Source organism: Ambystoma mexicanum, chromosome 3q, assembly GCF_040938575.1.
Source record: "Ambystoma mexicanum isolate Mex_15411 chromosome 3q, UKY_AmexF1_1, whole genome shotgun sequence".
NCBI lineage: Eukaryota > Metazoa > Chordata > Amphibia > Caudata > Ambystomatidae > Ambystoma > Ambystoma mexicanum.
Window position 1 is genome coordinate 1,043,883,444 of NC_090926.1, and position 27,613 is coordinate 1,043,911,056.

The 27,613-nt window shown below is 46.0% G+C and overlaps 1 protein-coding gene across 1 annotated transcript in view; it reads left to right on the plus strand.

Annotated features, from left to right (window-relative positions):
* The window catches only part of DNAH17 (dynein axonemal heavy chain 17), an 8,024,690-nt gene that overhangs the window by 425,026 nt on the left and 7,572,051 nt on the right, over positions 1–27,613 (plus strand). Inside the window, exon 3 of the mRNA XM_069655242.1 lies at positions 622–814. Coding sequence (XP_069511343.1) covers positions 622–814 — 193 coding nt within the window. The remainder of the gene's footprint in view (positions 1–621; positions 815–27,613) is intronic.

Sequence of the window (27,613 nt, forward strand, 5' to 3'; positions counted from 1 at the left end):
CAACATTCCATCCAGCCCCCCTTGAAGTGCTGGATGGCTCAGTACATACCTGGAAACGGTAAGTATTTTACAATAAAGTAGTGTCCTTATTTTATTGCTTTATCTTAGGGGACAACAAATGTAGCCTTTTCAACGTTGGCCCTAATTGGGCTAGATTTGCATAGATGTCAGTGCTAATTTAACCCTATACATAAGAGAATCTGTCGTTAGCAACAACTGATTATTACAGACAATCTAGTAGTGTAATGACAAAAAAAAGCATATGCTGTTGCTTTGAATAGATGTGATAGACAATTGTAATTGGTTATTTATATCGCGCTTAATACCCGGGGGTTTCTAAGCGTGGATGCGGGGATCAAACCTGTGTTGTTTCACGTCATCTTGTATCCAAGATGCACGCGTTGCCCCTGAGAGATCCTCCCGAGCATGAGACATGTGAGCCAAGGCAGTAAGGTTGGCATCCCATGTTAATGCTCTTTCGATCAGGTTATAGAGCATCCATAGTTTCAAAACTAGTGTTCATTGTTTAAATGAAAGTGTATAAAACACAGATGTTTGTCTTACATATACATATATGGTATACGCTGCAAATATTTATTATCCTATCATTTTGTCTTCCAGACCCTCTGCTTTTGTAGATACAACTTTATTACATGCTATTGAGACCGTCATTATAGATTGGGCGCATCAGCTAAGGGATGTTTTGAGCAAAGATTCAGCACAGCCACTTCTCGATGGTTTAAACCCCTTGCCAATTGCAGAGATCGACTTCTGGAATGTGAGGCTGGTGAATCTGGAATATATTAATGAGCAGGTACAGTAGTGCTTCAACGAGCTGTAGCGCTATGAAAATTATTTTGTAACCCTGGAATCACAGCACTGTAGAGGTTGGAGAAACGCTTAATCACTGTATCCAACACTCTCTAATGGTGCAGGAAGGGTCCCCATAAATATGCTAATGTACTAAGAATGTTTAGTTCAACAAACATGCATCTGGTACATAAATGATAAATGTCTTCTTTATCAACAATTACAACCTCAGAACACTTCATAAACACTGGGTATTTTTTTTATTTTATTTCAAAGACTTAGCCTTAGAAGTCTAATAGATATTATGGGCCTCATTACACGTTGTGCGGTAAGGGTTTACCGCTACCGGTAAACCCTTACCGCCTTACTACGAGGTCCCTTTGCGGGTCCTCCCTTAACGCCTGTTTTTTCCAGGCATTAAGGACGGGACCCGCAAAGGGACCTTGGTGCTAATTACGGTACCGCAATTTGCGGTACCGTAATTAGCCCCTTCACCATTAACATGGAGCCCTATGGGGCTGACTGGCAATGGTGAAGGGGCAATGGTGGTTGGCGGAATTAGCGCCCCCACTCACTTTGGAATATGGCGCTAATTCCGCCACCCACCAAGGCGGACCCGGTAATGGTTTACCGCACATCGTGTAATGAGGCCCACTGACCTCTGTGTTTTCCTCCTTTCAAATAACAGGTTGGAACCACAGAAAAGCTTTTACACTTTTGGTGCATAAGAGTTAAATATATAAAATATATAATTGTTTTCTCTGTGTCCTGCTGCTCTCCCTCCTTCCCAACTGGTTGGGAGGCCTGCATATACAGACGGGTCATAAAGAGCTGGTTACATAAGATAGCTGCCCGTTTAAGAACTTAATCAAAGTTATGGGACTCATTTACGCACCTGCGTCCCTCCGCACGTCAGTCCCACTTTTCACGGTCACGTCATCAACTGCCATACCCAGTTCTTGTTTTTTGACATACTGGGCTGGTCGCAATTGCAGCGCTCTGTGACAACCCATGATTTTATTATTTGCCTTCAGTGTGGTGCCTCCCTCTGATGCATGCTGTATACCACGTGTTTCAAGCAGTGCATCCAAGTCATGTCCCTGCCCTGTCACCACCGCAGCCAGCAGCGTCCTACTTAGAAGCGCTATCCTTTCTGGAGGTTAAGGGGCTGGCAGGCAGTCTGGGCAGACTGGCAGCATCAAGCCATGGTCAAGGGTAAGCTCCTTCACGTGCATCCGTGATGAGCGCTGCCATGTTTTCTGTTTGCGCGCATGTGCCGAACCTCGTTCTGGGTTCCCCTTGTTGGCTTCCCACATTCTTCTTCTTCTTAATTATCGGAGGCGTGGGCGGACTCATGCAGGCGCTTCCCCATCCCATAGGATGATGTGCACCGTACCCACTAATCATTACTTAACTCCATTTAAAGTCACAACTCCTCCCACCTCCCCGTCTGCCTCACAAAGTCCAGCATCACACTGCTCCTCCTCCTGCCTCTCTCCCCATCACCTCCCAGCAAAGCCCTCCCAGTCAGCTCGGCCACACCCAGCGCAGTCAACCGAACCCTCATCAATTCTCTCTCTGCAACATGTCTCTCACACCTAAGCAAAAAATGTCCCACCATTTCAGGTACCCCACACACTGCACAGTCCCTTGATTCACGCTTCCCTATTCGAAATAGACAGTCATTCAGCCCCACATGCCCTATCCTCAACCGATTCAGCATCACCCCCTCATCCATTCTAGGCTCCCTGCATCCACCTTCACCGACACTTTCCCACGAACACCGAACATCCACCTGCCCTTCACCCCACTCACCCACCTTTCCTGCCACTCATCCAGGACCCATCTCACCATCACAGCCTTCACCTCATCCACACTCAAAGGCAACCTCACATCAACCGCTCCCCTCCTCATACCCTCACCCGCCGCTAGATCCACCAACTCATTACCCAAAAATGCCACTGTGACTGGGAACCCACGCCAACTCCAAATCCATTCCCCCACGCACGCACCAATCAATCTTCATCCTGATGTCCAAAATCACATCCTTTCTACCACCATCCCCTGCCATAATCGCCTGCAACCCACTCAATGAATCCGAGAACACCACCACTTTCTCATACCCCAACTCATATACCCTATCAATCGCCAATGCAATTGCCACCAACTCAGCCGTACAAATAGACACATAATTCGTCAATCGTCCTACTTTATACTCCCCAATGCTTGCTTTCCACATTCTGTGTCTCTCGTTACTATGGGGACGACGTCTGCTGCTATGAACGAAATGCAGGAACAGCTGGCTATTTAAAGCCTGCCTGAACACCACACGGAAGCGTCTCAATGCGCTCTGCGTGGTTTTGTACCCAAATACCTGTTACCTTTCACTTGTTCTGTGCTTTCTCAGCTCAGCTGATCCCTATCCTTTTTCCAGCTCAGCCTTGTTTCCTTTGCTTCTGGTTTCCTCCTTTTCTTGCTGGTTACTGCCTGCCTAGTTCTTTTCCCGGATTGCTGCTGTTAGCTCTCTCCTGCCCCTTCCATCCTTACTCTGGAGCGGATATTGCCATCTTCTGGATCTGTTGTGCCAGAACTCTACATTACTTGCTATCTTTGGTGTCTATTGTATGAATAGGACTCTGTAATACTATTCATCTACCAGCTTTCCCAGCCAACGCTTGTGCTGTCTCCCTGTCACTTTAATTAGGGAAAGTTGTTCCGTGGCATGGGAAACCAACCTCCAGGTTCTGTCCCTTTTTATCTGCTCAGAGGTAGGGCACGGGGGTTGGTCCCTGCGCCCTACTATCAGCCCAACAAAGTCTGAATAATCGTAGAAGTGCGGAGAGCTGAGTACCATGAGCACAAATTCAGAAGCGGGGTGACTATCCACTGTAGGAAGCAGTTCTGGGCAGCCAATCCTCATTATGGATGTGTCGAATGCCTGGGGATCTATTACCCAGTTAGTTCATGTGTATTTTGCTGTGGAATTCAACTGAGGTATCTGCAAAGTCGTCTTCTTTACATGTCAGAGCTCGGACCTGTATCAAAGGCAACCAAGGACTTTGTAAGGCCAAGAACGATGTCGACATTGGCAAAAGGGAGACTGTATCTGAAAGTTTGGTACGTGTTTTGGCACCAGTAATTTGGTACCCAGGTGAAGACTGCAAACACAGTTCCAGGGTCTTTACAGGACCGTTTTGGAGCGCACCCCGGGCATTTACATATGCGAGTACCCCAGGGTGGGAAACGTGAGTACCTCCAGATGGAAAAGGAAGTGAAATTATCCACAAGTTACTGGAGGATTTGTTGATTCCTAACAAAATCATTAACTGTACCGGGGAATAGCTCATAGGCTTCGCATAAAATCCCAACAGGGAAGATTAGCCTTAAAGAGGCAAGAACCTCCAGTTTCGAATCGGTACCGACCGACTCCCCTGTAACTGCATCTGTACCCAAATTGGCTACTGCAGACAAATCTTCAAAATTTTCGGTACCAAAGAGAAGTTAAATAAACCTCTCATAGGAGGCTCACCAATAAGACATAAGAAAAAGAAATTGTCAAAAGAGAGATGCAAGGAAAATGCATTGGTACAGAGAGGGTTCAAGTTGAACCCGTAGATCTCATTTTTGATTCTGAGGAATTTGATCCATCAACATTTTTGACAGTACCACCAGAGGAACTATTTGTCACTCCAGTAAGGTGCAATACCCTGGAGATTTTCCCCAGTTTTCTCCTTAAACTCAGGAAATGTTGGCTGAACCGAATCAATCTACACCACAATTGGTGTTGACAAATATTCAGGTACTGAGACGTGTGATATTTAACATTTATAACCCCTCAAATTCGAGTTTGGTACACCAGCCGTATAAAGTAGATTTTTCTATATCGCCTATGAGAACAGCGGAAGATCAAGGAGAATGCTATGAAATGGCAAAGGACATCACAGCTGCAGTACTTGAGACCATGCTGCAGCACAACGGATTAAAGACAAGATGGGATCTTCAGAGGTCCAACAAAAGGTGGGTTCTACAGAAACCCCACCATTATCTATACCAACTCCGGTGAACACTGACAAGGGTACAGTTGCTCAGCCTAACAAGAAGCAGAAGTGTCGATACACAGAGACCGATTCAGATGGATAACATCCTTCTATTTCACTTTCAAAATAATTCCATAAGACTCTGGTAAATGCTATGCAGGCTCTGGAGATTGTGCCAAAGGACGAACTGGAAACTTCTGGTATGCTTGGGAAATTGCCTTCTCAGCAAGAAAAGTCGTTACTACTGATGGAAGCATCAGTGATGGAGCAAGACAACTCATACTCACCTTTTTTTAAAGCAGTGGACGCCAAATATAAGGTTTCCAATGACAAACCGTTTATACGAATATGGAACATACTGATTCAGTCTTCAATGGTGTTGGCAGCCTTAGGATCAAAAGACAAAGGACCAGTACCTTCAGCTGTGTTAGATAAGAGTGCCAAAGCATGGGAGACACACGGAATAAAATCTTATGATAATTCTTCCCTACATTCGAGGCAGGATAATGCAGCCACAGTAATTTTGGGTTTTAACATCCTAAATTGGGAAAATTTCGATTGCTTTGCAGAATTTCTCCCACAAGAAGCGGCAGCCGAGTTTACCTTCTGGGTCTCAGAAGAAAGAAAGGCAGCTATACATCAGCTGCAAGTCATGAACTGCTTGACTGATACCACAGCAAGGGCTATGATGGGGGTAGTCTAACTGCCTAGACATGCATATGTGTCCTTTCCTTCTTTACTCCAGAAAATTCATGAGAAGGTTTTAGATTTACATTTTGTCAGGGAAACATTGATATGTCAACTGACAAGGTTTTGCAAAAATGCAAGGTAAATGGGATGGCAGCAAAATCTTTCAGTTCTATTTTGGTGAGAAAACCTTACCATCAAAATATCAGGTAGTTTAAAACACATACTACAAGTAGTAGTAACACACCCTCATCTACGACCAAGCCTTATTACTTGAAGAAAAGAAGATACAGACCAATAGTAAAAGCAAGTGGTACACCTTCAACATCAACATCACAGGATACAAAGAAGTCTGCTCGACTTCCATCCGGGAATGTACAAACCATCTGCTCTGATCTACATCAAGGAACATACATCCCCGGTAATAGGAAGGATTGTGAAATTCCTTTATCAGTGGGAAAACACACGCAAGAGAATTGGGTATTGAACAGCATTCATCTGGATTATTCTCTGGCCTTTCCTGCTACACCATCATGTCCACTGCCAAAGCTCCAAAAATCATCTCCGAATCTTCTCAGAGAGATTAAAAAGTCTCTTGTTGGGGGCAATATAATTGGTTCCAGAAGAAGAATTAGATCTGGGATTTTACTCACAGTATTTTACAATTCCAAAAAAGAATGTTGGAATAAGGCTAATCTTAGATCTTTCACAACTGTACCAATTTCTCCTAGTAGAGACCTTTCACACAGTAACATTACCTCAGATTCTAGCGCCACTCCTGCATGACAACGGGATGGCATTTCTAGATGTTAAAGATGCTTATTTTCACATACCCATATTGAAGAATCACTGTCAGTACATGAGGTTTAGGATAGGAAAGTACATTATCAGAACACATGCCTTCCATATGGACTAAATTCGGCTCCCAGAGTGTTCACAAAGGTTTTGGACACAGTTGCAGCTCACCTGCTGTTAAAACAGGTACATCTCTACCCATACCTGGACGATTGGCTGATAAAGGTCCAATCCACGGAAGAAATGGTACAGAAGGTGCAATTAACTTAAGACACACTGCTCATTATGGTATTCTCGATAAATGTGGCCAAATCAAAACTCATCCCATCCCAAGGGTTTCAGTTCATAGGAAAAGCGATGGATACTACTCTAAGAAAAGCATTGCCTCCTATAGACAGGGTTTTGACAATACAGCAAGTAATCTCGGTTTTGATGGCTCACTAAGCATTGTCAGCCTGGTGGTACCAAAGACACTTAGGTCTAATGGCAGCTTTCATCCGTTGTAGCAACGACAGATTCTTCAGAATACGGGTGGGATGCTCATTGTCAGGTGTTGACAACACATGGTCTTTGGACAAAACAGGAGAGAAAGGGACACATGAACGTGTTGGAGCTGAAGCTGAAGTAATTTCTACCCTGTGTTCAGGGAAATGTGTTAAAATAAATGTATGGACAATACGACTGCTATGCTTTATATAAACAAATGAGGGGGACTCACTCCTGCCCACTTTGATTTCTAGTGGAACAAACATGGTATTGGGCCATGAAAAACCATCTTTTTCTGACAGCTCCCCATATAGAGCCTAACGAAAAACATCTTAGTGGACATCCTGAGCAGACTAGAGTCCACGGCACATGAATGGGAACTAAAGGCATCTGTTGCGAAGATGCTATTCCAGAAGTGGGGTCGCCTGGCGGAGGATCTGTTTGCGACCCAGTACAATTCCCTCTGCCCCCTATTTGCATCAAGGGAGGGACAGCAACGTCACACTTTGGAAGACACCATATTGCTGGATTGGACAAACAAGATGTTGTACGCCTTTACTCCTCTTCCCCTAATATGCAAGACGCTCATGAAGTTCATAGCAACCGAGAACTCTTCAAGGATCCTCGTAGTCCCGTGTTGGCAGCCTCAGATTGATTTGATAAAAAGCTTTAATAATAGTAAGGGTAGAGATTCAAGCAAAAAAATTGCAAAGCACCTCATGGCACCCTTCCTTGAAGATGTATTTATTTATTTATATACAGGAGGAACAATGTTCTTTTGATCACATAAGAACGTATAATAGATAATAAATCGGATTTGACGGGAAGCTTTGAGCTTCGTACAGTGGGGTTAGTTTGAGGGACAGGTTCTTAGCCCAAGTAGCTGCCCTACATCATGTGATTAAGCATTGCCTTCATTAAGTACTGCCATGCAGCAGCAGGAAGGCAAACTCAGGGGCCAGTACTGGCTCACCCTGCGAGGAGAGGAGGACAAATGCAACATTCCGAGCTTGTGTTACCACTAAGAGATCGCCAACCTGCGATCTGAAGAACACATCAGAGGTTCATCAAACAACTGCTGCACTGATGTGAATTCCTGTGCAGAGTGATTGGTGGGACATGCCGGGTTTTTCCAATGCATTGCCAATTTATTTTCCCCACACACGAATACTGTTAATGAGTCGACAGGTGACTATGGAATTATCCAAAGCTCTGAGTTTTTTTATTTAAAAACTACAGATTAGGACATTTTCCTCAACAACTTTCACATTTTCTGAGATATCCAACCCTCCTCCAGCAGCTATTCTGGTTTTCAGCTGCTGGCAGAACTCCAGGAACAAGGCATCATCACATTTTCCCCGCTCTTCATGGTAATGGCTGAGGTAAGCAGGGACGACTCTTCAAAGATTAAGAAATCTCTGTTTAAGGATTGCTAAGTATTGGTAAGAAAAATGTTTTCCTCCGAGACCCTCCTCAGGAATGTATTTATTGCCTGCACCCATATGACACGGAAACATGCAAAATATGTCAGACTTTTATTCAAAAGACCCTTCAGGACAGGCAGAGGAGGCTTCTTTACTTAGACAAAAACAAGTGCCATTCTTCGTATGAGGAATCTATTAGGACATCCCCATCTTCTCTGTGCAGGACTCATGAGAAGCTTGTTCCAATAAAAAGGAGAGCTTCCTCAGTGGAAAGGGGCACTGCCTCCTAAGCCCAGGAGCAAAGCGGATATGGATGAGAGGGGCTCATCTAGTGCTAAGAAGCGTCCAAAATCAACTGGAGGCCACACCCCGTTGACGGAATCACATCAGTCGATTAGCAAGACCGTGAGTAAGGTGATATCATCGACAAGCTCATCCATTACAGGTACTTCGCCCCTGTAAGAGTTGTCCACGCGCTTGTCGTCCACAACGCCGCCATGGCTGGCAAATATCCTGCGCCTGCATCGTCGACAAAGCTTTAGTCGACACGGCTTCTATGAAGAAATGTCACAGCCAAATATCGTCGGCATCCGTTCTAACTATGGAGGCCAGTAGACCGTCAGCGGGAAAGTCCTCAGCAAAAAACACTAGTCACTGTCCCACTCGTCAAAGTAGCAACTTGGCTTGTTGATGGACAAGCAACAGGCCCCGTTAACCACGCAGCAAAGTCAACATCTCCCCCATTAAGGGGATGACAGAGCTACCAGACATTTTCCTACAGCTGGATATTTCTAATGTATAGGAACATCCTGGATGAGGTAAGCCAGTACCAGGATAGTACCCCCAGGGAACCACATTCTGAGCTGCCTGGTGATATCAATGATCCATTTCAACCTGCCCTTGTGCAATCACTTCAAAATATTTTGAAGGAGTTCCAGAGGAGGCGGAGACTTCTTTTAACCGAGACTACCATGGGGCCACAGGCCACTGATGACGGCCAGAACCCTACGACAGCACCAGCAGTTCGAATACAAAGGAGCCCATCGCCCTCAGCTTCAGCGAGAGCACAATGCATTATATCTGACCCTGCAGCAGTGTCAATACTTAGGAGGTAAAGGAGCCTTTCACCCCTGGCATCAGCGAGGGCAAGCTGCATTACATCAAAACGCACAGAGGTCCCACCCTGTGGGGACAACGGCGAGGAACTAGTAGGGGGAAAATCCTGCAGGATTCTCCACAGGAGGTTGTGGATGAATGGGATGATTAAATCATCACGAAGCAAAAGAAACGCGACTCCCCTGGTGGATCTTCATCCACCTAATGACATTGCCTCATTCCACACAATAATAAGCAAAGCCATACCGATGTTTGACCTTCAAGGGTCAACCAAAGAGAAGAAATTAGTTCTGAATGAGCACAGGGATAAAAGTAGAACAACCCTGGCTAAACCCATCCAGACACCCTATAGAAAGTTGGTGAGGCTATACTTAAAAATCCATTGTCAACATCAGCCACTACGGTCCGGCTGGAAAATAAGTAAAAAGCCCTGGATATTCACTGGTGTGCCTCAGAGGTCTCCCAAAGCCGGATTTGGTTGTAACAGTGGCAGCTGGGATACAACTAGCTAATCCAGCATCCCCACCACCAGTGGAAGCAATTGAATGACAGGTATCAGCCTCAGCTTCATTGTCAATTAGAGCAGCGAATGCTCATGCCATTACATTTCTCTTTGATGGAGAGCTCTGGCATTTAATTAACAAATTCCTGGATTAGCTGTCCACGGACCTACAGTATGAGGCTTGGGCCATTGTAAAAGAAGGATAAACCACATCAGACCACGTAATAGATTCTGCATTGATGCAGTGGAAGCAGGTTTCAGGCAGATGGCGTCTGGGTCCGTTCTCAAGCATCAGGCTTGGATGAAGGCAACTAACTTTAACCCAGAGTTCCAGGCACAGGTTCTGGGCATGCCGTTCCATGGCCAGGAGCTGTTTAGAAAGAAGATTGAGGACCATCTCAAGGCAATCAAAACAGACATGGACACGGCAAGAGCGATTGGTTCTATACAGGAGTGCAGATCGCTTTGCTCCTGTAGAGGATACACCTTGCACAGGTCGGCATCAGTGCACTCGCTGTCATCGAAATGCAGCAGTTCTCCATGTAATAAGAAGCGCAAGGGGGCAGATAGGGTATGGGACAGTGTAAGGTACTCATGATGGCAACAGTAAAGACAGCCACAAGTGATCAAGGGTGTTTATTAAACTGTAAAAGTGGGTGAGCTAAACGCCTAATCTAAACCTAAATCTACGATGGGAGCAAGCTTCGAACTATCAAATGAAAAATAAGGCAGTCCTTGTGACGTCTTGTCAAATCAAAAGGGGCCTATACTAAAAACCTTTTGCCAAGCCTTACAACTACATACAAAAGATTGTGGGACAGGATTCATAAGAAAGAAAGAACTGTTCACAAATGATATGCCAGGATGCAGTGGTCAGGGTCTCCCTTCCCTACGTTTTGAGCACGGAATAAGGTGTATATTCTGGCACAGCACACTTCTCAAGCTTTCGCAGCACGAGACGAGAGTTCAGTTCTCAGGAGACTCGATGGCTAAATCTCTATTTCCTTAAAAATCTCTTGCCATCAAGCGTTGGAAAAAATTTAACCTAAATGTTCCTTTTTCACAGTATTTAGGGTTATAGTTGCTCACCCCTGGGTCCCCCTCTTCCGGGCGCTGACCCTCTTCTATTCTTAGCCTCCCTCTGCCGGGTTCACTATGGCTTTGATTCTCCTTTTACATTCAACAGTTTTTGGGTGATGGCTTTTCACCTTTGGATCTCCCACGATTGGGCTCGGACCCCTCTCGACTGTTCTTTGATTCAGTACCTTTGTACCATTTCCATTAACAAATCTTAATGTATTTTAAAACAATGAACTGCTGAGTTCCCTTCTCTGGGTTAATTCTCGTCACACATACAGTTCTGTTTTCTTTCTTCTTAAATGGGATTCGTCTCCCGTAGCTTTCACTGTATATTCGATCAAAGACTTTCGACTGTACAGAGGCTTTGGCTCGACCCCGTATGACCACATTGACCGTTCCTTTGCGGCTTTCCCAAGACCTTTTCGTGTCAGCAATTTCAACAAAACACATGATTGACCAGAGTGTCTCAAGTTAGTACCCACGTGGTGCAGGATCCCTCTGCAGCTGGTCTTCCCTTTATTCTAAGAGTTCTCTGAACTTCCCTTAAATTGCTTCTTTGCGGTTCTCTTTCAAAACTGTTCAGTTCTTATTGGTTCTCCCCCCTCGACTCACCGGTTGTGATGGACTTCTTAGCTTTTCAGAGTAGCTGGAGTCAAGGCCGGTACCACGGTAGCATGCGTCTCCCTTAGTCCTGCTTATCAGCGTAGGCATGCTCTGTGTACCGTTGACATCTTTTGCAACAAACCTGGGCTATTGTCCACAGGCTTACGAGTCCCTCTGTAGAGGTTTCGCGGGTCTGAGTCGAAGAGGGCACGGTCACTTCTCTCCTTGTCAGCCTCTCGATATTTGCTGCCTTTCACCTCCTTTTGAACTGCCGGGTCTGGATAGCTGTCTCGTCGTGCTGTCTGCCTCGCTCGTAGCATGCTTTCATGCTCCACCTTTTATAAGTGTGGGGAAGTGAAAGGGCTGTCAGGTGTGTGTGATTCTAATCAATTGCCTGACCATGCCTAACCCTTGTATTAGGACATGTCAGGTAAACGGCTCTGGTGCTAGTCCATTGTCTTTCGTGTTGTGCGAAAGTGTTTGTGTCATAAAAAAGGGGGGGAGGCATTGTTTTTGAATGTCCTACATGGTAGGATGGTGAAAAGGTGTTGAAAGAAGGGTGATACCGCATCTCATCCATCGGTGTCCCACTTTTACTCCCCGAGGCCCACCCATCCAGGTGATCCTCCCTCAATGGTCCACCCCCAGGAACTGGTTCCAATAGCGATAGCTGTGTCGTGGTCACCTGGATGACAGATCCCCTGGGACTAGTTAGGGAGATACCTTCAGGTTTCTCACAGACCGTCACAACCCCAGGCATCCATGCAGGCCTAACTCACCAAAAACATGCCTCCTGCTTTGCATCCCGGTGACAGGAGGCTTCAGCCACCACATCAATAACTGGCGGGAAATCTTTTTCGACAAATGGGTGCTAGAGGCCACACACTAGAGTTCTTAACATCCCCACCAAAACCACTGCTGAAAAAAAAAGACTGCCTCACTTATACTAGCTCAAGTTGCAGGTACATAACCTGTTAAAGAAATTAGCTATTGAAAGAGTTCCACGCCTGCAGAGGGATTCTATTCCTGATACCTCCACATAAAAAAAAAAGAGCGTTGAATGTCTCCCGATCATGGACCTGCGCTTCCTCAACAAGCACATGATGTGCCTCAAGTTCAAAATGACCACCCTCCAACAGGTCATTCTATGTGTGCAAAACAGCATCTTCCTGGCAACCATCAGCTACTACGCTACCCGAAGTTTACGGTAGGCACCCAACACTACCAATTCTGAATGCTTCTGTTTGGCCTAAAATCAGCTCTTAGTGTTTTTACAAAGTGTCTAGCACTTGAGTGGAGGTGTTTCCAGGCCTCGACAACTGGCTCATAAAAGCTGCATCAGACAACCAGATAATCAAGAATATCGGGCAAACAGTGCTCACCATCACCACGCTAGGGTTCCCTATCAACACATCAAAATCCACAGGTGCTCTTTTGCAAATGGCCAGGTTCCTAAGAGCTGATCTGGACACATCCCTTTCATAAGCTATCCACTGAACGAATTGCATCACTGGTACTACCAGCAGGCTTGTTCATGTCAGCGACTACCACCACGGTGCAATGATACAAGTCCCTAGGCATGATGTCATCATGTATATTTCTAGTTTCAAACTGCAGGCTAAGGATGCGTCCTATCCAGGAGGAGTTAGACCAAGAGTGGACACAAGCCACAGGCTCCTGGGAAGACACATCATTCACTTGACTCACAGTTTCCAATGAGCGCTACAGTGGTAGCCCAACAAACACAACCTTCAAAAGGGGATGCCAACGCTGATCCTTATCCTCAGAATGGGCGCCTCCCTGACAGGGTGGAGAGCACGACTGGGCAACCTACAAGCGATCTGCATATCAATGACCTGTAGTTATTGGCCAGCCGTTGGGCGTTGAAGTCTTTTTAACTGGTCCTGAGGGGCCATATCATAACAGTGCAGACAGCAAACACAACTTCAATGCACTATACCAGCAAGCACGGGTGCACAAGTTTGGCTGAGCTGTCTGCAGAAACGTAGGAGCTGTAGCGATTGACCCTGAGGGAGGGAAGGAGTCCTCGTCACAGCGGAACACCTCCCAGGGGAAGACAAAATCCTAGCTGATCAGCTAAGCAAAGCACACTCTACATTCCATGAATAGGAGCTGGACTGGACAGAACTCAAATGAGTCTTCAGTAAATGGGGCTCACCACTGATTGACCTCTACGCTACAAGGGCCAACGCCAGATCCCCTCTCTTTACAACAAGATACCCGAGGCTGGTATTCTTTGAAGATGCCTTTTCTCTGCCTTGGAACAAAAGGTTCTTGTATGCCTTTCCCCAATCCCTTTGCTTCGCAGATTAATCAGACGGGCGCAGGAACAGCTGTGCAGAATGATACAGATTGCTCCAGTTTGGGCAAGGCAGATCTGCTACCAGATTCTTTTGATAATGTCATGCGACACACCCATTCATCTCTGGGTGCACCAAGTACAGCTGATGCAACAAAATGGCCAGGCACACCACCACAACCTCGCAGCCCTCTACCTCAGCACATGGTTGCATGATCAGCAGAGACACACCCATCTAAACTTACCTGACGAATGCTGGGACATCATTATTATTTTTATTATTATTATAATTATTATTATTATTATTATCCGAGCAGCAAGAACTCCTTCCACACACACACACACACACACACACACATACACACACACACATACACACACACACACACACAATGTATGCCAAAAGATGGGGGCGTTTTACTGTGTGTCGTGGGAGGCACACCCTAGACCCGTTCACCGTGGACCAGTTGCTACCTTACATGTCCCCTCTGGCTAAAGCAGGTCTATGTCAAGCCTCCCGGTGCACCACCTGGCTATCACAGCTTAAACAAGAGGTCCACAGTCATTGTCTTTTTTATCAGACCCTGCAGTCTAGTCTTTTCAAATGGATTGTGTCCTCCCATGTATTCTTTATCTTTGATAAATCCACTTCCAGCTTGCTGGCCTCGAAAAATGTTTCCCAGTAGAGGGCGCTGCGCACCGACGTCCCTCGAGTTGCTGTCCCTCGAAGGCCTTCGTATTGGTGCCGACGTCATCATAGGTATAAATAGTCTTGCGCAGCGTCTGTTGCTCAGTTCCGTTTTTCCGCGCTTCGTAAGCCTCGGTGACGCAAAGCTCGGTTCCTTAGTCAATCTTTATCTAAAAATAATTCAAATCTACGATGGCGTCTTTGTCTGCTTCATGGACGCGGGAATCGGTTTAAAAAAATGCCGGGATTGTGAAAAAAAGATGTCGTTAACCGATCCTCACAGGATCTGCCTGTGGTGCCTGGGCTCAGAGCACCAGTGTTCGGAGTGTGAGGAATGTATGTCCATGACGCCAAAAGCCTTGAGGGAGCGTAGGGGAAAGCTGGAAAAAGGTAAGACTGTTAAACTCTCTACCTCTTCGAAATCGTCCTCGGCCGAGTCGAGACATTCGTCTCCTCGCCATCGGAGAGAACATTACCGCTCGAGATCTCGTGGTGGTTCTCACCACTCATCCAGATCGAGACATACTAAGAAGAGGCGTCATAGAACACCTTCCCTTCATCTTCCAACTTACCAGAAAGGGTCACCTGCCCCACTAAACACAGCTTTCCAGCTAAGTGGGAGGAATTTTGCAAACAAATGCTAAGGGTCTTCGAGAACGTGCCCTTGTCCCCCCCTCAGAGATGCTTGGAGGTGATACCCCGGGTGAAAGACGTGAAAAAGAGAAACGCTGTAAGTCGTCGAATTCGGCAAATAAACACCCTTGTGCGCGTCATGAACCCTTAACTAGAGACAAGGGCCCTTCACACAAAACTGCGTTATTGACGCCGTTGTCGAAGGCACCTTCGACACATAATACAACGTCATTGACGCTGCCGAAGACCCTGATGAAGGAGAGACCATCGAACCCTCATGTCCTGACTGCACCATTGGCACTCGTTGCCTCGAAGGATCCTTCTGGGGCGTCGAAAGTGGCTTCGGCCACATCGACGACATCCAGTAGAATTCAAATTCTCTCGACGACATCGAGGCCATACTCGAGTATATCAACGCCGTTTGTACGTTTGTCGAGACCTATGACGTCTACATCGACAACTACAACCCTATCTCAAGCAGTGTCGACCAATTTGGCTCCCTCATTACTTGAAATGGGTTTTACCCCTGACTACTTCGGAGTTTTGTCCTCTATTTATGAGGAAGGGGAAGACTATGATAATGAAAGGCTGTTTGGCTCAGAAACTACAAGAGTTCCTATTCCAGAGGATCTAATATCAGAGGAAGTCAGATTAAAAGATCTTCAGGAGTCTTTACAGGATGCCAGTGGCATAGATACCTCTCCAGAAGCTGACTTCGGCAGCCCAGAACATTGGGAGCATGCAGAGATGTCTTATAGATCTCTTATGCTGAGAATTATGGAGTTTATGGGGTGGGCAGCACCTGCACCCTCTTTCGATTAAGATGACTTAACAGACATCTTAGATAAAGAACCTCAAGAAGACCCTATAGTTCCTTTTCATGCAGCATTACAGAAAAAGAGAACTGCCAATTGGGAAACACTGGAGGTTATCCCTGCAGTAAACAAAAAGCTCTCTGCGAAGTACAGAACATCGGCCTCAGATCCTCTGTACTTAACTAAGCATCTGACCCCAGAGATCTTGATAGTACAGGCTGCGAGTTCGTCAAGCAGTAAATCGGCGTACCCCACAATACCACAAGATAGGGACGACAAGAGATTTGACACCATGGCCAAAAAGGTCTTCTCGGCATGCAGCATGGCACTTAAGTCAGTTAACGCCACTTGAGGATATTGGAAGAGTTCTGGACAAATCTTGGCTCCAAACCGCTGGGCGAAAGGCCGTAAGTATATAGTTCTAATGAGTTCAAAATGTCCGATTAATCACTCTTGTCCAATTCGTTGTTTCTTTTGCAGCTTAGACCCAAAAGATGATCGTCTTGTGGCAGCTGAAAGCGTTCAGGTAAGAGTCTGTGTTTTGTAACACTGTCCGGTAAATGATGCCAAGGTTTAACTCGCTGCTTTCTCTTTTCTTGCAGGTGCAGCGTAGGAAGATTTGGCGTGCTGGTGGATAATACCTCCTGCACTAAAATCAGGTAAGCATATGGTGGCAAGAGATTGTCCTTGTTTGTTCCCTTGGCTCACCTTGTTGTTTTCTTGTCCCCCTTAGGCGCTGGAATGTGGCAACCAGGTGATGGAGACAGCACAGGGTCGTAGAGAAGCTGCGAGGAACAGTGAGTATGGCGCGGCGCTGCTGCTGGCGATGCAACACGTTTAAAATGAAGTCTGTTTCTGGTTCGAAGATGCGCTGAATCCGAAATCAGGTAAGAAATCCAGTAAAGTTCTTGTTCTAACCTTTCTTCTTCTTTCCCTTCTTTCTAGGCGCTCTGGACTCGAGGCGGGCGTGGCAGGATGCTGGATGCTGACTGCAGACACAGTGAGCATTACGCTGCTGGATGCAGAATAACGCGAAGCATGTGCTGCTCTCCGGGCGTAGTTTAAATAGCCTTCAAAGTAGTCCCAGGTAAGTATTCCTCCACAGCCACAGCCAAGTAACAAAATAGTCCCTAAGATAAAATAGTCCCTTCAAGCCTCACATGGGCTTGGATGCTTGGATCCCTTACAGCATGGTCTGCATCAGGTAAGTTTTAACATATGAGCCTGGCGCCTATGGCGCCAGGACTGATGACCTATATGAGCATGGCGCCAAAGGCGCCAGGACTGTACCCAGATAGCCGCTAACAGGGTTTGCTGGGTTTGCTCCAGGTAACATGATGTCTGCGTCTGGGGTTAATGTACTAGGTCTGGATGCCCGGGGTTAGGCATCATGACAGCACTCCCCCCCAAGGCCCCTCCTAAAGTCGTTCCTCCCCTTGGCCTTGGTTTGTTTGGGAAATTCCGGTGGAATCTTCTCACCAACCTAGGTGCATGAACGTGGTTACTAGGTTCCCATGACCGTTCTTGTGGTCCGTAACCTTTCCAGTCGATTAAATAAAAAAGTCTTGACTTAACCATTTTGGAGTCCAGGATACTTTTGACTTCAAATTCGGGTTCCCCGTCTATAAGGACGGGGTCAGGTGGCTTGGTTGGTCTTGTCCCAGGTTGTACTGGCTTCAGAAGTGACACATGGAAGACAAGGTGAATTTGCATACTAGCAGGTAATTCCAATTTGACGGCCACCGGGTTGATAATGGCCTTAATAAGGTAAGGTCCCAAATATCTAGGGTTAAAGGTCAGCTTTCCTTTTAGAGGTATGTGTTTTGTAGCCAACCAAACTTGATCCCCAATTTGGTATTGTGGAGCATCACTTCGATGCTGATCAGCGTTTTTCTTGTACTTTTCTTTCGCATGTTTCAAATGTTCAGTTGCTTCCTTAAAGGCTTGTGTAATAGTAGCGTGCAGATGGTTCACTACGGGCATTTCTAAGTGTTGAGGCGAGTCAAGTTATGAGTTTCGAGGGTGGTGCCCGTATATGGTATAAAAGGGGCTTTGTCCAGTTCCAGCTTGTACAGAGTTATTGTATGCATATTCGGAGATCCATAGAATGTCTTTCCAATTACTTTCAGTCTGGTGTAACATACAACGCAGGTACTGTTCAAGAGTCTGGTTGGTCCTCTCCGTTTGACCATCGGCCTAGGGATGGTGACTGGTCGATAACCTCACGTCGATTTGCACCAATTGACAACATTTCTTCCAAAAATGTGAAATGAATTGACTACCTCGGTCAGAGACCAATACCGAGGGAAATCCGTGTATTCGAACAATGTTTTCGAGAAACTCCTTGGCCAGAATTGAAGCAGAAGGTAATCCCTTTAAAGGAATAAAGTGGGCCATTTTGGAAAAAAGATCCACAATTACGAGAATGGTGTTAAATCTATTACATGGAGGTAGGTTTGTAATAAAGTCTAACGATAAGTTGTGCCATGGTGTAGGTGGACTATCCAAGGGTTGTAAAAGGCCAGCCGGTTTTTTCTTCTGACTTTTGTTTTGGGCGCAAATGCCACAGGACATTACAAATTACTTTACGTCTTTTCGCCAGGTGGGCCACCAGAATTGTCTCTTAATTTTAGCTTCAGTTTTTGCGATACCTGGGTGCCCTTCCATCAGGGTGTCATGATAATTGGAGATGACTAGTTCTTGTAGTTCCTTATGTGGTAGAAATAGACGCCCTTGATAATAAGGTAGGTCATTGATGACAGAGTAGTCTGATCCTTTCTTTACCCAGTCCTGCAGGGCTGTTGGATCGAAGAGTTGTTGGATCTTTACCTGAATATCTTCTAGGGTTTGTAAAGTAGTTATGCCAAGAATTCTTTGTTCTGAAATTATAAGCACCGGCTCCGGGTTCGCATATGCTTCTTCCATTCCTATTCGGGATAAGGCATCTGCCTTCTCATTTTTACAGCCTTGTCGATAAGTGATCACGAAATCGAACTTGCAAAGAACAATGCCCATCGAAGTTGGCGTGATGATTGGGCTTTGGCTGTCTTTAAATACTGCAAGTTCTGGTGATCAGTGATTACAGTAATGGAATGCCTGGCACCGAGAAGATAATGCCGCCAAGCCTTGAAGGCGGATTTGATAGCTAATAGCTCCTTATCGGTAACCGCATAGTTTAACTCGGGTGCCGAGAACTTTCTGGACCAAAATGCTACTGGGTGAAGTTGACCGGTTTCAGGATCCTTCTGGGACAGGACAGCTCCCATGGCTAAACTGGATGCGTCGGTTTCAACTATGTATGGGAGTTCAGGACGAGGATGCTTTAATACAGGTGCAGACGTGAATTTCGCTTTCAGTTCTTGGAAGGCATTCTCAGCTTCTTCAGTCCACCGGAAGCGTTTGTTTTTTTTGAAAGAACGCTGTGATAGGGTGTACAACGTGCGAGAAATCCGGAATGAAACTGCGATAGAAATTAGCAAATCCGAGCATGCTTTGTACTCCTTTAACTGAACTGGGTGATGGCCATTTGAGAATTGCATCCACCTTTCGAGAGTCCATTCAAACTCCTTTTGGAGTCAGGATAAATCCAAGAAATTCAACTTCTGTAGTATGGAAAACGCATTTTTCCAATTTTGCATATAACTTGTGCTGGCGTAGTTTCTCAAGGACTGCACAAACATGCTTCACATGGTCAGATTCTGAAGAGGAGTACACTAGAATATCGTCTATGTATACGACAGCACAGACGTCAATGAGTTCACGCAGGACATCGTTCATAAAATACTGGAAGGCTGCTGGTGCATTGCACAACCCGAAGGGCATCACCTGGTATTCGAATAACCCGTACTTAGTGCGAAAAGCAGTCTTCCATTCGTCGCCTTTCTTTACACGTACCAGATGGTATGCCCCTCAGAGATCTAATTTAGTGTAGATGCAAGCGTCCTTTACTTGGTCTAGTAATTCTGGGATCAGAGGAAATGGGTATCGGTTCTTAACCGTGATCTGATTTAAGGCGCGGTAGTCTATGCACGTTCTGAGGTCACCTTCCTTTTTTGGCACGAAGAACAAAGCTGAAGATGCAGGGGACTTGGATGGACGAATGAAGCCATTAGCAAGGTATTGGTCCAAGTATTGTCGTAGGTGAAGGTTTTCAGGTTCTGTAAGGGCGTAGATCCTACTACATGGAGGTTGTGCACCGGGTATGAGATCGATTTGACAATCGTATGATCTGTGAGGTGGTAGGATGTTTGCCTGTTCCTTTTGGAAAACATCCTGGAATTCTTGATATTCCTGAGGTAACTGCACGACTGGAGTAGCGACTGTGGCCAGGCCTTGGTTCAAGGGTTTTTCCGGGTAACAAGTATGTGCACAATCCGGGAAGGTTATTCTCTTCTCTCGCCAATCAATACAAGGATTATGTGTTTCCAACCAAGGTATCCCCAGTATTATTTGGAACTGCTGGGCTTTGATTAAATCAAACACAATAGTCTCTCGATGCCCATCCTGACTCAATAATGTCATCTCTGCGGTGGAATGAGTTACAGGCCCAGAGGCAATTTCAGTTCCATCGACTGTGGTGATGACATCCGAAGTGGTCTTTCTGCAGAGAGGTAGATTCATCCTAGAAATCAATTTGTGGTCCACATAGTTTCCTATGGCCCGCTATCAATGTATGCCCTAACTGCGTGCAAACGTGATGGCTGCCTTGGATCTATAAGGACCATTGGTATGATGAAATGCGAGGTCTGAGTATCCTTCAAGCTCGGCAAGCGGACCTCTACGCTTGTCGGGCGTGGTCGTTTCCTGAGTCAGGCTCTATGGCTTTTATCAGCAGCTCCTACCACCTTCTTGGGTGGTTTTATAGGGCAATCCTGTAGAAAATGTCCCGAAGTTCCACAGTATAGACATAATTGCATTTGCCACCTTTTTTCTCTTTCCTTCTGTGTCAAGGGTCCTTTAACTCCTCCGATTTGCATGGGTTCTGAGGCATCTGTTCCTTTGGGGGTAGCGTTGGGTTTAACCAACACCCGGTTCTCAAACTTGGCTCGATCAGCCTTTCGATTCTGAAGTCTGTGATCTAACTGGACCACTAAGTCTATATATTCAGCACAGTCTTGAGGTGGGTTCACAACTTGAGCCAAAACATTTTTGAGTTCTCCTGGAAGTCCCCAATGAAACAATGTAATCCGTTTTTTCTCGGGCCATCCAGTTTCCGCCACCAACCTATTAAAGGTTGCTATGTAGGTTGGAAGGTCTTGGTTACCCTGTCGTAAGGACAAAAGTTTGCTATCCAGGGCCTGTCCTTGAGAGTGCCGGGCAAATAGTCTTTCCATGTTCATTTGAAAACCCTGAAAATCCCGAAGAATAGGGTCATCATGATTGACTAGTGGGATTGACCAATCCGCTGCACTGCCGCTGAGATAAGATAATACGAAGGCTACTTTGGTTTGATCGTTTGGAAAGGCTCCAGGTCTGCATAAAAAGTGCAAACGGCATTGGTTCATGAACACGGTAAATCTTTTCGGGTCCCCCGCAAAGAGTTCTGGCGGGGCTAAAGGGATATTGCCTGGTAAAATCACTTGCACAGGGTTACTTGGTGAAATAGGGTTTGGAATCCCCCCGAGTCCCGGTAGGTTTTGCAGTAATTGTCTAGCAAGATCATCAGTGCGTTCCTTCGAAACAATCAACTCTCTCCTGATTGTATTAGTTTCTTGGCGAGCGGCATGTACTTCAGCCCTAAATTCCCCTAATAATTGGGCCAGTTGGTCAGTTTCTGAGGTCTCCATGACACCCAGGTGAGAATTTGTAGGAATGATTTGCGTTCTGTTACGCTCACCTGGCTCTTCCACAGGGGTGTCGAGCGGAACTGGACAGCCACGGTCTCCACCAACGTGATGCGTAGTGCAGAGATGACTGACTGGACTGGCCCACCTAGCTTCGTCTGCTTGACCCGTAGAAGTAGTCTCCTTATAGTTTTGTATGATGAGCTCTCCATCCTGCGAAGAATGCAGGGGCGCGTTGATGGGCAGTTACTTCACTGGCTTGAGGATATTGGAAGAGTTCTGGACAAATCTTGGCTCCAAACCTCCGGGCGAAAGGCTGTAAGTATATAGTTCTAATGAGTTCAAAATGTCCGATTAATCACTCTTGTCGAATTCCTTGTTTCTTTTGCAGCTTAGACCCAAAAGATGATCGTCTTGTGGCAGCTGAAAGCGTTCAGGTAAGAGTCTGTGTTTTCTAACACTGTCCGGTAAATGATGCCAAGGTTTAACTCGCTGCTTTCTCTTTTCTTGCAGGTGCAGCATAGGAAGATTTGGCATGGTGGTGGATAATACCTCCTGCGGTAAAATCAGGTAAGCCTATGGTGGCAAGAGATTGTCCTTGTTTGTTCCCTTGGCTCACCTTTTTGTTTTCTTATCCCCCTTAGGCGCTGGAATGCGGCAACCAAGTGATGGAGACTGCACCGGGTCGTAGAGATGCTGCGAGGAACGGTGAGTATGGCGCGGCGCTGCGGCGCGTTTAAAATGAAGTCTGTTTCTGGTTCGAAGATGCGCTGAATCCGAAATCAGGTAAGAAATCCAGTAAAGTTCTTGTTCTAACCTTTCTTCTTCTTTCCCTTCTCTCTAGGCGCTCTGGACTCGAGGCAGGCGTGGCAGGATGCTGGATGCTGACTTCAGACACAGTGAGCGTTACGCTGCTGGGTGCAGAATAACGCGAAGCATGGGCTGCTCTCCGGGCGTGGTTTAAATAGCCTTCAAAGTAGTCCCAGGTAAGTATTCCTCCACAGCCACAGCCGAGTAACAAAATAGTCCCTAAGATAAAATAGTCCCTTCAAGCCTCACATGGGCTTGGATGCTTGGATCCCTTGCAGCATGGTCTGCATCAGGTAAGTTTTAACATATGAGCCTGGCGCCTATGGCGCCAGGACTGATGGCCCATATGAGCCTGGCGCCAAAGGCGCCAGGACTGTACCCAGATAGCCCCTAACAGGGGTTGCTGGGTTTGCTCCAGGTAACATGATGCCTGCTTCCGGGGTTGATGGACTAGGTCTGGATGCCCGGGGGTAGGCATCATGATATGGGGCTGCAATTCGTCAAACTCCAAACCGCCCCTCGGATACGCCCTGGAGGGGAAAGCCCTTTCGTTTTTTCACCACATTCGGAAAAGGCAGAGAGCAGCCAGCTCAAAGGGGCCAGAGACAATTTACCCGTGGTGGACGGGTCAAAGGTACCAAGTCTGCATCAGCAGGTGCTGCCTTACCCTCAGCATCTGTGTCAGCCGCTCCAAAACCCCTCGGAGGTCTCTCCTCACAAACCACCAGTAGGAGGCAGGTTAACTCAATGTCTGACAGAATGGCAGGCTATTACGCCAGATGCTCGGGCATTGGAAACAATTGCCCAAGGTTACTGCCTGCCTTTCCTACACACTCTTCAGACTCATCCACGTGGAAGAAACTCTTTGAAGTTTCCAGACCTGCTCCTTATGCAGGAGATTTTAGACCTGCTAGAGAAAGGTGCCATAGAACTGATACCTCTAGCGGAGAGGAACAAAGAAGGGTTGGTACTCCCCTTAGTTACAAATACCAAAAAAGGACAGAGGATTGAGACCCATCTTGGACTTACGAGAATTGAACAAATTCCTCAGGAAGGACAAGTTCAAGATGGTAACCCTTTCTCAGATCCTTCAGGCCCTCCAGTTTCAGGATTGGTTGGTATCTCTGGACCTTCAGGATGCTTACTTTCATGTGCCTATCCATCTCAAGAACAGAAAGTACCTGAGGTTCGCCATTGGCAGCTCTCACTATCAATTTCGTGTTCTGCCATTTGGGCTGACCCCAGCCCGAGGCTCTTCACCAAGTTAATGGCGGTCGTGGCATCAAGTCTAAGGAGGGGGGGATTCATGTCTACCCCTACTTGGACCACTGGTTGATCCGAGCAGTGTCCCCGGAACAAGTTCAGATCCATCTAGATTATGTTCGCCACTTCCTCCATAAGCTGGGCTTCTCCCTCAACTTTAAGAAGTCACAGATGATACCATTACAGAGACTCCAGTTCATTGGAGCAGTCCTGGACACATCCCTGGCAAATGCCTTGCCAACAGAGGTGAGGGCTTAAGATATTCCACAGATGGTGACCAAATTTCAAAATGCCCAGCGTCTACCAGCCTTCGAATTGTTTTTTTTGACGTTGCTCAGCCTCATGACATCCTGCATTTTTCGAGGGCAAGAGGCTCGCCTGAGAATGAGGTTTCTCCAGTGGGCGCTAAGGACCCAGTTGTCACAATTCTCAGGAAGGATGTCAGATCTCCTACAAATCCCGAACAGAGTAGCACGTGACCTTCAGTGGTGGAGAACCGTTTTGGCAACCGTGTCCGGAGATAACAGTAGTCAAGGACGCTTCACTCACGGGATGGGGAGCCCAAACCAACAACTTTACCATCAACGGTTGTTGGTCTCCATAGGAGACCAGACTACATATCAACCTATTACAGCTGAGAGCAATCAGACTAGCACTGAAAGCTTTTCTGCCATCAGTACAGGGAAAAAATGTTTGATAATGACGGACAACACAGTGGCCATGCTCTACCTCAACAAAAGAGGAGGCGCAGGGTCACTGCTACTGTGCAGAGAGGCAATGCTGCTCTGGTTGTGGGCAATTCAAGAAGGAATCTCTCTATTGGCAGTTCACCTAGCCGGAGAGAAGAACACAGTGGCGGATGCTCTGAGCAGGCAGACTACAGTCTCCCACAAGTGGGAACTAGCTCGGGAAGTCCTTCAAGAGATCTGCACCCTTTGGGGAACCCCTCAGGTAGATCTGTTTGCAACGAGTGTTAACAGGAAATGCGAACGATACTGCTCAAGGGAATTTCCCCTGAGAGGAGCTCTAGGAGATGCGTTTGTGGTGGACTGGCAGTTTCCACTTCTGTACGCTTTTCCTCCAGTCCCCGTCATTTCTCACGTAATAAGGAGGCTCAGGAGATTCCAGAAACCCGTGATTCTAATTGTCCCAGATTAGGCCAGGAGAACGTGATACCTGGCACTTCTAGACATGTCCATCTGTCCTCCAATTCATCTTCTACAAGGAGATGATCTTCTCTTGCAAGAGGAAGGTCAGGTTCTCCATCCAGATATCAGGACTCTCAACCTTCACGCTTGGTGTAAGGATTGGGACCTCTTGGATGACGTAATGGAGATGTTGCTTTCGGCCAGAAGGCCAGCAGCTAAATCTTTATACCAGTGCCTTTCGAACAAATTTTGCAGCTGGTGTAGAGATAAGGATATTGACCCTTTATCATGTAGTACACCAATGGTGTTCTCTTTCCTGCTATATTTGGCAAATTCAGGACTTCAAGTTGGCACAATCAAGGGTTACCTTGCTGCGTTATCAATCCTTAAACGCACAGCTGAAGATCCCTCATATTTAAAGTTGCCTCTAGTCATTCAGATTCTGAAAGGGTTCACTAATGTCTTTCCCCCAACTCCTTTTCAGATTCACCTGTGGGATTTAAATCTAGTCTTAAAATGTCTAATGGGCACTCCATTTGAACCTCTGCATTCCTGTCCATTAAGGTTCTCACTCTAAAGACAGTCTTCCTAGTGGCTTTAACTTCTGCCACAAGAGTGAGCGAACTACAAGCTTTATCTTGCAAACCTCCACATACCATCTTTCACAAAGATAAAGTAGTTCTTCAAGTGAATCCGAATTTCCTCCCAAAGGTTGTCTTGGAATTTCATATCACACAAAAAATAACCTTGCCTTCATTTTACCCTCCTCCTCACCTAGGGAAAGAGGAAGAGAGATTGCACAGGCTGGATCCAAGGCGTGCCTTGAGTTTTTACATTAACAGACTTGCAAGGATTAGGCAAGCAGATCAGTTGTTTGTGGGGTATGCAGGACATAAACTATGTTTCCCTATCAAACAGACCATCTCAAGATGGATAATACTAACTATACTCATAGAGTGTTTTAAATTGGCAGGAAAAGATCCTCCTCAACACCTCAGGGCTCATTCAACCAGGAGTATCGCAGTCTTGTTAGCTCTCCAAAGAGGAGTTCCAATTAAAGACATTTGTGCGCCTGTCACATGGTTGTCCGCACATGCTTTTACCAAATTCTACAGTCTAGATTCCTCCACTTGCCAGGAGTCTAAATTTGGGAAAGCTTTGTTTCACTCTGTGCATTCTTAAAAAGTCACAAAATTTTACTCCCGCCTCCAGTACACATTACTGCTTGGGAGTCTATCAAAGATAAGGAATACGTGGGTGGACACAATCCAGTCGAAGAACAAGTTTACCAACTGTAACGTTCTTTCGACTGGATGTTCCTCCCACCAGTGTTTTCAGAGGCAATCAATTTCAGCATCATCTCTGCGTCGCTTTGGTTCATCCGATGTTGATGGGTTTTCAACCAATTTGAAGGACTGTTTCAGTTTTTTTATTTCTCTTGAAGACTCAGGCGATCCAGTTTTCACCAACAGCTCACTTGTCTACGGAGATCTAATTTCCTGATTGCCACTGCCTGATCGAAACAGTGGCGTTTGACAAATGCGGGCTACATAGCGCAAACATAGTAAGGGCAACTGTATAATCTTTTAGGTTCCTTGTGTCAGTCTGCACAATAGCTCGGTTGTCCTGCATTGCTTTTGTTATTCTTATGATGTTTTTGGGAATAATTCTCATCATAGACTAGTCCTGTATTTATTTCAAATTGCTGTCTCATTTTAGTTAATTTGTACGTTGGCCAATGGTCAGATGTGACCAATAAAATGTTGTGGTCACTATTTTTTTTTTTTTATTTTATTTTATTTTTGTTAGGTTATATTACAACCCTTTAAAAACAGAGAGAAAACAAAAAAAAAAGAACAAGCCAAAGTTTCTACATTCATCTCCAATCAGTGCCAGGCGTCATCGCTACATCGGTTCCCTATGTCATGGCTTATGTTGCGGACGTCGAAAACGGCCCAACAGTTGAATCCGCCGAGGCATCGCGTAGATAGTCTTTTATAATGCGAAGAAAGGAAACCAGGGCATAGAGCACCCCTCTGTTTGACCCATCGAACAGAGCTCTCCACCAGTCTTCGCGGGTTAGGCACTGAAAATTCTTTGTTATTGGGCTGAAGATATTAGCTCTTTTAGACTCAAACTTTGGACACATTAAGATTAAATGTTTAAGAGTTTCCTTAGAGGTGGAGCAGAAACGGCAAGTGAGGTCCAAGTCCGGAGATTGGGACCAGTAGCAAAGGCGTTCTTTGGTTGTCATGACATTCAACCTGAAGTGAAGATAAGAGGCCCGAACCCACTGGTCTGGAAAACAAGCCAAGTACGATGGTACACATCCATATGCTCGTGCCTCGGCTGGCACTTCACGCATAGACCTAGAATTGGCTCGTTTATCACAGGTCTGGATCCAGTCATTTCTCCATATCTTTAATTTCGCGGCATCTGGGTTTTCAAGCAGCAGTTGCATCGTGATATCATACGTGCTAAGCACGTCATGGCATAGTTTGTTCCATTGAAATGCAATTGAAGGGGCCTTGGCAGACTGTAAATTGTTTAAAATGTCCCACTGGGGCAGTGTGATGTTTGCGTTTAATTTCCTGAAAACGCTTAGGAGGTTCC